This window comes from Bombina bombina, chromosome 6 (genome assembly GCF_027579735.1).
Source record: "Bombina bombina isolate aBomBom1 chromosome 6, aBomBom1.pri, whole genome shotgun sequence".
NCBI lineage: Eukaryota > Metazoa > Chordata > Amphibia > Anura > Bombinatoridae > Bombina > Bombina bombina.
In genome coordinates, this window is record NC_069504.1 from 910,418,882 (window position 1) to 910,432,323 (window position 13,442).

General features: G+C 38.2%; 1 protein-coding gene across 1 annotated transcript in view; it reads left to right on the forward strand.

Moving 5' to 3' along the window:
* The window catches only part of STING1 (stimulator of interferon response cGAMP interactor 1), a 166,279-nt gene that overhangs the window by 73,804 nt on the left and 79,033 nt on the right, over window positions 1-13,442 (forward strand). The window contains exons 4-5 of the mRNA XM_053718542.1: window positions 3,816-3,924; window positions 4,019-4,257. Coding sequence (XP_053574517.1) covers window positions 3,816-3,924; window positions 4,019-4,257 — 348 coding nt within the window. The remainder of the gene's footprint in view (window positions 1-3,815; window positions 3,925-4,018; window positions 4,258-13,442) is intronic.

Here is a 13,442-nt window from a genome sequence, read left to right on the forward strand (position 1 = left end):
CCCTTAATGGTTCCTTCCGACAAGAGAGTGGGTTTCTTAGCCAAAGGTTAAAAAATAGAGGATACCCAAAAAGGGTGATAGATAGAGCCTATACATCGGTTCAGTACATGAATAGGGAATCCTTGTTCACCAACACGTCCAGGACCTCACAGAGGACTGGGCAAATTGATCAACTCCAACCTAGATTTGTGACTTGTTTCTCAGATCAATATGACCAGATTCGTAAAATTATTAACAGGAATCTGCCCATATTGAGGGGAGATAAAAAATTGAGAGATATTGTGGACAAAGGCTGAGCTTTTACAGCAAAGCGGAATGCCACATTAGGGAACATGTTATCCCCCAGTCTCTTAAGAGATAAAACCTCTGGGAGCTCTTGGCTACACTGTAATGGCACCTATAGGTGCGGTAGGAGAACATGTATTTCTTGTGATCATGTACAGATCTCCAAGTCGTTCACTCACAACCAGACAGGGGAAGAATTCCCAATTAGGGGGTGTGTGAACTGCAAAAGCACGTATGTCATCTATCTAGTGGAGTGCACACAGTGTCAAAGGGTATATGTAGGAACGACCACCAGGGAGGTGGGTACCCGCATAAGGGAACATCTTTCCTATATTTCTGGGGGAAAACCATGTTCAGCCCTGTCTAGGCATTTTTTGGAGATCCACAATAAAAAAGTGGATACGTTTAAATGGAGGGCAATCGAGAAAGTACAAAGACCACTTAGAGGTGGGGACAAGTTCTCCATACTCTGCAGACAAGAAACCTATTGGATTTTCAAACTGAACAGTTTGATTCCAATAGGTTTCATTTCCGAATTTGACATTATACATTTTTGTGATTTGCCTGTACATGCTTATGAGGCAAGTTTCCTGCCTTTTTGCATCCATTTGTCCTTAATTTACCTTTAGACATTTGCTGCTGTTATACATCCCATTGCCTTTTTTGTTATAATTATATTCTCTTAGTGACCTATCTTGTGTTGATCCATGTGTCCATATGCTAACTGTTTAGTATTAACCAGTTGAGTGTACATTTATCTGGTTTAGTTTTTGTTGCATTCTCATTTAAAATGTATTTAAGATTTTACAGTATATTTATATTTGTATATATCTGCAACTTGTGTTACCAAATATCTCTCCCTGTCTGTCTATGCGAGTAAGCCCCATACTGTTATGCCCTTTTATGTGTCACTACCATTCAATATATTATAACCATGTCCAGTTTAATTATTCTAGTCATACTCTGTGCATTTTCGTTAACCAAACAATTAAGGGTTAATCCTTGGCCGACCTCACCAATCTTTTTTTTTGTTTTAACCTATCAGAGTATGGTAGACTGTTTTTAAGTTTGCCTCAGGTGTAGAGAATTTAGGTCTATGAGTACGGTGTTTTGACACTGAAACCGGTCATCTTTTTTTGGTCGGCCAATGGATTATTTTTACTATCTCCTGTGTGCTTTTAACTTTATACTCTAATAAAGTTTGCTTTTTATCTTTTGCTATAGCAAGGCTTTTTTGACTTCTTTTTTGCACTAATTAAAGTTATTAACCCCTAATCCGCCGCTCCCGACATTGCCGACACTAAATAAACCTATTAACCCCTAAACCGCCAGCCCCCCACATCGCAAATAATAAATAAACCTATTAACCCCTAAACCTCCAGAACCCCACATAACAAAAGACTAAATTAAACTATTAACTGCTAAACCTAACACCCCGTAACTTTAAATTAAAAATACAATATAACTATCTTAAAATAAATAAAAACTTACCTGTGAAATAAAAATTAAACTATAAATTAACCTAACATAACTATTCTAATAAAAAAAAAATACCAATTAAAATTTCTAAATTACAATTTTAAAAAAAAATAACACTACTAAAAAAATAAAAAAAATCCAACATTACAAAAAATAAAAAACACTAAAATTACAGCTTACAAAAATAATAAACAAAAATAAAAACAATTACACCTAATCTAATAGCCCTATAAAAATAAAAAAGCCCCCCCAAATAAAAACACCCCCTAACCTACAATAAACTACCAATAGCCCTTAAAAGGGCCTTTTGTAGGCCATTGCCCTAGGTTAAACAACTCTTTTACCTAAAGGGGCAATGGGTAGCTTAGGTTTTATTCAGACTTAGGTTTTTTATTTTGGGGGGTTGGTTGGGTGGGGGGGTTTTACTGTTGGGGGGGACTTTGTATTTTTTTCTAGGTAAAAGAGCTTTTTAATTTAGGGCAATGCTCTACAAAAGGCCCTTTTAAGTGCTAGAATAGTTATGCTAGGTTACTTTATAGTTTAATCTTAGTTTTTTTTTATTTCACAGGTAAGATTTTATTTATTTTAAGATAGTTATATTGTAACTTTTAATTTAAAGTTAGGGGGTGTTAGGTTTAGGAGTTAATAGTTTAATTTAGTGTTTTGCGATGTGGGGGTTAGCGGTTTAGGGGCTAATAGGTTTAGTTTATTAGTTACGATGTGGGGAGCTGGTGGTTTAGGGGTTAATAGGTTTATTTAGTGTTGGGGAGAGGCCGATTAGGGGTTACTAGATTTACTTATTGTTGGCGATGTGGGTGGGTGGCAGATTAGGGGTTAATAGGTTTATATAGTGTTGGTGATGTGGGGGCAGGTGGTTTACGGGTTAATATGTTTATTTTAGTGTCAGCGATGTTGATTGCGGCAGATTAGGGGTTAATAGGTTTAATATAGTATTTGCTATGTGGGAGGGTGGTGGTTTAGGGGTTAATAGGTAGTTTATGGGTGTTAGTGTACTTTGTAACATTTTAGTTATGAGTTTTGTGAAACATTTTTGTTTTGCAAAATCCATAACTACTGGTCTCAGATGGCGGAATGGCTCGTGTCGTATAGGCTGTAACACAAGCATTTTACCCGGACCGCAAAACCTGTAATACGGCGCTATGGAAAATCCCGCACTCCAAGGTAATTTTTTTGATTGCGGAATGGACGTTGCGTTACAGGCTAAAATGCTTGCGGTATAGCTATACCGCTGCGACTCGTAATATGCGTTACCGGCCATTCTAGCGCAATGGCAAAATTTTCAGCACTAATAGCCGTACTGCACCGTAACACAAAACTCGTAATCTAGGCCATTATTTGCTATTGTACACTCCAATGTATAGAAAAGAGCTTAACCAAAAAAACTACAACTTTTCATTTCTGCGTTCCATCAGCCTACAGTTCTAAATGCATTTTAGAGAGGGCCCTCAGAGAAATCTATTATTTGAAGGAAAGAACAGAAATGTGCTAACCGAGATGAATTGTATTGAATTATTAAACAATGGCATTGTAATAACAGAGCAAAAATGCAAGCAGTATAGAATATGCTCCAGCGATATTAAAGGGATAGTAAACCAACTTGTTTCTAATATTGTGTTGACTAAATGTTTTACATCATTATACTGGAGCTTCCACCACAAAGGAAGAACCAAACAAAGCCAGAAGGGATATTTTTATCATTCTCATTGGCTGAATAGTTATCTGCTGTGTCTTTAAAATTGCCTTCCTAGTCCTAATCACCTAGGCATAAATAAATCCCTGCTTTTCCTCCCTGCAGGATCCTCCCAGGTGGGTTTCTTATAATGAGAAAAACCTATGAGGAACCTGGGGTATCCTGCCCTTAGAGATTGTATGTTCTTATAAGTTGTTGTTTTTTTGTTTTTTTTTGCATGTTTTGTATATGTTTATATTTATGTCATGTTTAGAGACGGAACAATACAATTTTACTTTTATATCCAAAATAGATTATTAAATGCAGTAAAAATATTTTTCATCTTTATAATTTTATGCAGGCTCCTGCACCTGCAACTATCTCTGAAATTACAGAAAAAAGAAAAATGAATGTTGCACATGGCTTGGCTTGGTCATATTTTGTTGGGTATTTAAGTTTTATTTTACCAAGTAAGTAAACACACTATTCATAATGTAATTCATATTAAAATTCTTTAGACATTTCATAAAAAAATACTTTCACCAATGTCTCTTTGTATTGTAGATTTAAAGAACTCTGTGAAAACATTTAATGAAGAAAACAACAATCTACTGAAATCTCCAGAAATGTGTAAATTGCTTATTTTGATACCATTAAGCTGCAGGTTATGTGATGATCTAAATGGAGCTGATGATTATATCAATTTTGAGAAGGAACTTCCACCTCTCTATAAAGATCGTGCTGGCATCAAAGAAAGAGTTTTTAAAAATAATGTGTATCGTATTTTGGATGATGAACACAGGGTAAATACTTTTTTTCCCCCACTAATTTCTGTATAATCCTGTAGTAATAATTAAAAATACCAGTTGAAAAGAAAAATCATTAATCCAGAAAAAAATACTTATATTTTGTTGGATCCATATATCTTTTGGACTAAGGAGATGATAGTTCCAAATTACTGTCTTGAAATGAGGTGAGGCAGCTGTAAAATCTAAGCCTCCATTTACATTAAATGGACACTCAAGTTAAAATTAAACTTTCATGATTCAGATAGAAAATGCAATTTTAAACAACTTTCCAATTTACTTCCATTAACAAAACGTGCACAGTCTTTTTATACGTATACTTTTTGAGTCATCAGCTCCTACTGAGCATGTGCAAGAATTAACAGAATATACATATATAAATTTGTGATTGGCTGATGACTGTCACATGATACAGGGGGAGTGGAAATAGACATAACTGAAATTTGTCAGAAAAAAATCTACTACTCATGTGAAGTTCAGACATAGGGGTATAGTTATCTAAAGACCGCTGCTCCATAACCTGTCCGCCTGCTCTGAGGCGGCGGTCTGAAATCAACCCGATCGAATACGATCGGGTTGATTGACACCCCCTGCTAGCGGCCGATTGTTCGCGAATCTGCAGGGGGCAGCATTGCACCAGCAGTTCACAAGAACTGCTGGTGCAATGATAAATGCCGACAGCGTATGCTGTCGGCATTTACCGATGGGCAGCGGACATGATCTGCTATATCGGATCATGTCCGCTCGCACAATCATAAATATGCCCGATAGGGGTAGATTTATTAAATGCCGGGCAGACATGATCCGCTGTAGCGGATCATGTCCCCCCAACATCGTAAAATGCAAAACGGGATAAGCTGTCGGCATTTGAAGGGACAGTCTACACCAGAATTTGTGTTGTTTAAAAAGATAGATAATCCCTTTATTACCCATTCCCTAGGTTTGCACAACCAACACAGTTATAATAATACACTTTTTACCCCTGTAATTACCTTGTACCTAAGCCTCTGCAAACTGCCCCCTTATTTCAGTTCTTTTGACAGACATCCATTTTAGTCAATCAGAGCTGACACACCTGAACTCCACGTGCGTGAGCACAGTGTTATATATGACACAAATGAACTAACACCCTCTAGTGGTGAAAAACTGTCAAAATGCCCTGATAGCAGAGGTGGCCTTCACAGGCTTAGGCCTAGATTTAGAGTTTAGCGGTAGCCGTGAAAACCAGCGTTAGAGGCTCCTAACGCTGGTTTTAGGCTACCGCCGGTATTTGGAGTCACTCAAAATAGGGTCTAACGCTCACTTTTCAGCCGCGACTTTTCCATACCGCAGATCCCCTTACGTAAATTGTGTATCCTATCTTTTCAATGGGATTTTTCTAACTCCGGTATTTAGAGTCGTTTCTGAAGTGAGCGTTAGACATCTAACGACAAAACTCCAGCCGCAGGAAAAAAGTCAGTAGTTAAGAGCTTTCTGGGCTAACGCCGGTTTCTAAAGCTATTAACTACTGTACTCTAAAGTACACTAACACCCATAAACTACCTATGTACCCCTAAACCGAGGTCCCCCCACATCGCCGACACTCGGAAAAAAATGTTTAACCCCTAATCTGCCGACCGCCACCTACGTTATACTTATGTACCCCTAATCTGCTGCCCCTAACACCGCCGACCCCTATATTATATTTATTAACCCCTAATCTGCCCCCCTCAACGTCGCCTCCACCTGCCTACACTTATTAACCCCTAATCTGCCGACCGGACCTGAGTGCTACTATAATAAAGTTATTAACCCCTAATCCGCCTCACTAACCCTATCATAAATAGTATTAACCCCTAATCTGCCCTCCCTAACATCGCCGACACCTAACTTCAATTATTAACCCCTAATCTGCCGACCGAATCTCGCCGCTATTCTAATAAATGTATTAACCCCTAAAGCTAAGTCTAACCCTAATACTAACACCCCCCTAAGTTAAATATAATTTAAATCTAATGAAATTAATTAACTCTTATTAAATAAATTATTCCTATTTAAAGCTAAATACTTACCTGTAAAATAAACCCTAATATAGCTACAATATAAATTATAATTATATTATAGCTATTTTAGGATTTATATTTATTTTACAGGTAACTTTGTATTTATTTTAACCAGGTACAATAGCTATTAAATAGTTAAGAACTATTTAATAGCTAAAATAGTTAAAATAATTACAAAATTACCTGTAAAAGAAATCCTAACCTAAGTTACAAATAAACCTAACACTACACTATCAATAAATAAATTAAATAAAATACCTACAATTACCTACAATTAACCTAACACTACACTATCAATAAATTAATTAAATACAATTGCTACAAATAAATACAATTAAATAAACTAGCTAAAGTACAAAAAATAAAAAAGAACTAAGTTACAAAAAATAAAAAAATATTTACAAACATAAGAAAAATATTACAACAATTTTAAACTAATTGCACCTACTCTAAGCCCCCTAATAAAATAACAAAGCCCCCCAAAATAAAAAAATGCCCTACCCTATTCTAAATTACTAAAGTTCAAAGCTCTTTTACCTTACCAGCCCTGAACAGGGCCCTTTGCGGGGCATGCCCCAAGAAATACAGCTCTTTTGCCTGTAAAAAAAAACATACAATACCCAAGCCCCCCAACATTACAACCCACCACCCACATACCCCTAATCTAACCCAAACCCCCCTTAAATAAACCTAACACTAAGCCCCTGAAGATCATCCTACCTTGTCTTCACCATACCAGGATCACCGATCGGTCCAGAAGAGCTCCTCCGATGTCCTGATCCAAGCCCAAGCGGGGGGCTGAAGAGGTCCATGATCCGGCTGAAGTCTTCATCCAAGCGGGGCAGAAGAGGTCTTCCATCCGATTGAAGTCTTCATCCAAGCGGCATCCATCCGGAGCGAAGCGGCAGCATCCTGAAGACCTCCACCGCGGAACATCCATCCTGGCCGACGACTGAACGGCGAATGACGGTTCCTTTAAATGACGTCATCCAAGATGGCGTCCCTCGAATTCCGATTGGCTGATAGGATTCTATCAGCCAATCAGAATTAAGGTAGGAATATTCTGATTGGCTGATGGAATCAGCCAATCAGAATCAAGTTCAATCCGATTGGCTGATCCAATCAGCCAATCAGATTGAGCTTGCATTCTATTGGCTGATTAATTTATTGATAGTGTAGTGTTAGGTTAATTGTAGGTAATTGTAGGTATTTTATTTAATTTATTTATTGATAGTGTAGTGTTAGGTTTATTTGTAACTTAGGTTAAGATTTCTTTTACAGGTAAATTTGTAATTATTTTAACTATTTTAGCTATTAAATAGTTCTTAACTATTTAATAGCTATTGTACCTGGTTAAAATAAATACAAAGTTACCTGTAAAATAAATATTAATCCTAAAATAGCTATAATATAATTATAATTTATATTGTAGCTATATTAGGGTTTATTTTACAGGTAAGTATTTAGCTTTAAATAGGAATAATTTATTTAATAAGAGTTAATTAATTTCGTTAGATTTAAATTATATTTAACTTAGGGGGGTGTTAGTGTTAGGGTTAGACTTAGCTTTAGGGGTTAATACATTTATTAGAATAGCGGTGAGCTCCAGTCGGCAGATTAGGGGTTAATGTTTGAAGTTAGGTGTCGGCGATGTTAGGGAGGGCAGATTAGGGGTTAATACTATTTATGATAGGGTTAGTGAGGCGGATTAGGGGTTAATAACTTTATTATAGTAGCGCTCAGGTCCGCTCGGCAGATTAGGGGTTAATAAGTGTAGGCAGGTGGAGGCGACGTTGTGGGGGGCAGATTAGGGGTTAATAAATATAGGGGTCGGCGATGTTAGGGCAGCAGATTAGGGGTACATAGGGATAATGTAAGTAGCGGCGGTTTACGGAGCGGCAGATTAGGGGTTAATAATAATATGCAGGGGTCAGCGATAGCGGGGGCAGCAGAATAGGGGTTAATAAGTGTAAGGTTAGGGGTGTTTAGACTCGGGGTACATGTTAGAGTGTTAAGTGCAGACGTAGGAAGGGTTACCGCATAGCAAACAATGGGGCTGCGTTAAGAGCTGAACGCGGCTTTTTTGCAGGTGTTAGGTTTTTTTTCAGCTCAAACAGCCCCATTGTTTCCTATGGGGGAATCGTGCACGAGCACGTTTTTGAGGCTGGCCGCGTCCGTAAGCAACTCTGGTATCGAGAGTTGAAGCTGCGTTAAAAATGCTCTACGCTCCTTTTTTGGAGCCTAACGCAGCCTTTATGTGGACTCTCAATACCAGAGTTATTTTTATGGTGCGGCCAGAAAAAAGCCGGCGTTAGTTTTTCGGGTCGTTACCGACAAAACTCCAAATCTAGCGGTTAGAAATTAGCATATGAACCTTCTAGGTTTAGCTTTCAACTAAGAATATCAAAAGAACAAAGCAAATTGGTGATAAAATACATTGGAAAATAGTTTAAAATGACATTCTCTATCTGAATCATGAAATTTTATTTTGGACTAGACTTTCCCTTTAACATTGCACAAGCATTTCTAGTGAAATGCTTGTGCAATGCCGCCCCGTGCACATTTGCGGCCAATCGCCTGTTAGCAGGGGGTGTCAATCATTCTGATCGTATTCGATTGGGATGACTGCTGTCCGCCACCTCAGAGGTGGCAGATGAGTTAAGGAGCAGCTTCTTAACTTTTGTTTCCGGCGAGCCAGCTGTATTCGCAGCATAGTAAATCTATCCCTTTGGGGTAAATTTATTAAATGTCTGTCGGCATTTAACATTGCACAAGCATTTCTAGTGAAATACTTGTGCCATGCCGCCTCCTGCACATTTGCAGCCTTACGACCGCTGTTTCTTAACTTAAGTTTCAGGCGGACCTGAAACTTCGGGGGTAGATTCCGGCATTCGCTGCTTAATAAATCTACCCCTAAGTGCTATTGCATTGGGGTTTTTTTTCATGCATTTGTTGATTATGCAAATCTACTGTATTTACTGGTCCTTTCAAACCTGACTCATTAGTCACCACATATTGGTCCAGATTACAAGTGGAGCGGTATTTAGCACTCATGCTTGAATGTTAATAACGCTGAAAGTAAACTTGTAATTTGCATTTTTTAATATTGTAAAGAAAATGTTCCATCGCAATTAAAATGAAATTAATCTGCAAGTGTGTGTCTAAACAAATAGGACTAGATTCAATGATTATTTAAAGGATAGTCCAATGTTTATGTTTTCATATATAGCTGAAATGAAACTTTCACAATTAAGACAGAGCATGCAATTTTATTAAAAAAAGAAAAAAGAAAGAAAATTTTCCATTTTAATTCTACTATCAAGTTTAACTCTTTGTATTGGTATTTTGTGTTGAAACATAGCTCCTTTCCACAAAAGCATATTTAGACTTTGCCTAGCTAGGCTCAGGAGTGAGAATTTCTTGAGCACTATAGGGCTGCATTAATCAAGCAGAGGAAGCTGCTTTGGAGCTGTTGCAGGGCAGACCTGCTCATGCCAACCCGCTTACCACAAGTTAAAGTGATGGTAAATAATAGCGCTGCGGAATCGGTTGGCGCTTTACAAATACCTGATAATAATCCTAGCATTTCAAAAACGCTAGAATTTATCAGGACTAAAAATAAAGGTGACTTTCATTCACGAGTTCAAAAAAAGTTACATTTATTTTGCTGTGGCAATACTGCTAACCTAAGAGCCTACGGCCTCCCACGGCACAGCTCAATTATTTTCAATGAGGTGATGTTTCCACCTTTTACCCAATAGCCGTGCTAGCCATATGGCACTGTGCAGTATGCTAGCACAGCTATTGGCTAAGAGTTTGAAATGTCACCTCATTGAAAATAACTAAGGTGTGCGATGGGAGGCCGGAGGCTCTTTGGTTAGCAGTGAAGCCACAGCGAAATAAAGGTGACTTTTACACAGTTTTTTTTTTAAAACTCGTAAATAAAAGTCACCTTTGTTTTTACTGCGGGTAAATCCTAGCGTTTTTTAAACCTGAAACTGTGCAAACTTATTAGTTCAGAGTAACTGACAAATCCTGCTCTTGCGTGAGAGCAAGAGACTTACGGCTAGATTTAGAGTTTTGTCTGTAACGACCCGCGTATCTAACGCTGGCTTTTTTCTGGCCGCACCTTTACAATAAATCTGGTATTGAGAGTCCACAGAATGGCTGCGTTAGGCTCCAAAAAAGGAGCGTATAGCATATTTAACGCAACTTCAACTCTCGATACCAGAGTTGCTTACGGGCGCGGCCAGCCTAAAAAACGTGCTCGTGCACGATTCCCCCATAGGAATCAATGGGGCTGTTTGAGCTGAAAAAAAACCTAACACCTGCAAAAAAGCCGCGTTCATCTCCTAACGCAGCCCCATTGTTTCCTATGGGGAAACACTTCCTACATCTGCACCTAACACTCTAACATGTACCCCGAGTCTAAACACCCCTAATCTTACACTTATTAACCCCTATTCTGCCGCCCCCGCTATCGCTGACCCCTGTATATTATTTTTAACCCCTAATCTGCCGCTCCGTAAACCGCCTCTACTTACATTATCCCTATGTACCCCTAATCTGCTGCCCCTAACACCGCCGACCCCTATATTATATTTATTAACCCCTAATCTGCCCCCCACAACGTCGCCTCCACCTGCCTACACTTATTAACCCCTAATCTGCCGAGCGGACCGCACCGCTATTATTATAAAGTTATTAACCCCTAATCCGCCTCACTAACCCTATAATAAATAGTATTAACCCCTAATCTGCCCTCCCTAACATCGCCGACACCTAACTTCAATTATTAACCCCTAATCTGCCGACTGGAGCTCACCGCTATTCTAATAAATGTATTAACCCCTAAAGCTAAGTCTAACCCTAACACTAACACCCCCCTAAATTAAATATAATTTTAATCTAACGAAATTAATTAACTCTTCTTAAATAAATTATTCCTATTTAAAGCTAAATACTTACCTGTAAAATAAACCCTAATAGAGCTACAATATAAATTATATTTATATTATAGCTATTTTAGGATTTATATTTATTTTACAGGTAACTTTGTATTTATTTTAACCAGGTACAATAGCTATTAAATAGTTAAGAACTATTTAATAGCTAAAATAGTTAAAATAATTACAAATTTACCTGTAAAATAAATCCTAACCTAAGTTACAATTAAACCTAACACTACACTATCAATAAATTAATTAAATAAAATACCTATAATTATCTACAATTAAACCTAACACTACACTATCAATAAATAAATTAAATACAATTCCTACAAATAAATACAATGAAATAAACTAACTAAAGTACAAAAAATAAAAAAGAACTAAGTTACAAAAAATAAAAAAATATTTACAAACATTAGAAAAAAATTACAACAATTTTAAACAAATTACACCTACTCTAAGCCCCCTAATAAAATAACAAAGACCCCCAAAATAAAAAAATGCCCTACCCTATTCTAAATTACTAAAGTTCAAAGCTCTTTTACCTTACCAGCCCTGAACAGGGCCCTTTTGCGGGGCATGCCCCAAGAAATTCAGCTCTTTGCCTGTAAAAAAAACATACAATACCCCCCCAACATTACAACCCACCACCCACATACCCCTAATCTAACCCAAACCCCCCTTAAATAAACCTAACACTAAGCCCCTGAAGATCTCCCTACCTTGAGTCGTCTTCATCCAGCCGAGCCAAATTCTTCATCCAAGCGGAGCAAGAAGAGGTCCTCCATCCGGTAGAAGTCTTCATCCAAGTGGGGCAGAAGAGGTCTTCCATCCGATTGAAGTCTTCATCCAAGCGGCATCTTCTATCGTCATCCATCCGGAGCGGCAGCATCCTGAAGACCTCCGACGCGGAACATCCATCCTGGCCGACGACTGAACGACGAATGACGGTTCTTTTAAATGACGTCATCCAAGATGGCGTCCCTCGAATTCCGATTGGCTGATAGGATTCTATCAGCCAATCGGAATTAAGGTAGGAAAATTCTGATTGGCTGATGGAGTCAGCCAATTAGAATCAAGTTCAATCCGATTGGCTGATCCAATCAGCCAATCAGATTGAGCTCGCATTCTATTGGCTGATCGGAATTCGAGGGACGCCATCTTGGATGACGTCATTTAAAGGAACCGTCATTCGTCGTTCAGTCGTCGGCCAGGATGGATGTTCCGCGTCGGAGGTCTTCAGGATGCTGCCTGTTTGGTAGGTTTAGACTGTCTAGCTGGTGGGGAATCTAGCACACCTGAAGTAAACTTTATCCCAAAGTTTAAAGAGTTATAGTTAGTTGTAGTAGGTGGCGCAAAACAAGTTGCTATTCCCAATGTGTCTTACTGTAAATATGTGTGATAATATGTGGGCTCAATATATGTTAATGTTTTGATGAGTCCTAATTTTATATTCTCTTTTGGAAAAAAAGAGAATATAAAATTAGGACTCATCAAAACATTAACATATATTGAGCCCACATATTATCACACATATTTACAGTAAGACACATTGGGAATAGCAACTTGTTTTGCGCCACCTACTACAACTAACTATAACTTCAGGATGCTGCCGCTCCGCTCCGGATGGATGACGATAGAAGATGCCGCTTGGATGAAGACTTCAATCGGATGGAAGACCTCTTCTGCCCCGCTTGGATGAAGACTTCTACCGGATGGAGGACCTCTTCTTGCTCCGCTTGGATGAAGAATTTGGCTCGGCTGGGTGAAGACGACTCAAGGTAGGGAGATCTTCAGGGGCTTAGTGTTAGGTTTATTTAAGGGGGGTTTGGGTTAGATTAGGGGTATGTGGGTGGTGGGTTGTAATGTTGGGGGGGGTATTGTATGTTTTTTTTTACAGGCAAAAGAGCTGAATTTCTTGGGGCATGCCCCGCAAAGGGCCCTGTTCAGGGCTGGTAAGGTAAAAGAGCTTTGAACTTTAGTAATTTAGAATAGGGTAGGGCATTTTTTTATTTTGGGGGTCTTTGTTATTTTATTAGGGGGCTTAGAGTAGGTGTAATTAGTTTAAAATTGTTGTAATTTTTTTCTAATGTTTGTAAATATTTTTTTATTTTTTGTAACTTAGTTCTTTTTTATTTTTTGTACTTTAGTTAGTTTATTTCATTGTATTTATTTGTAGGAATTGTAT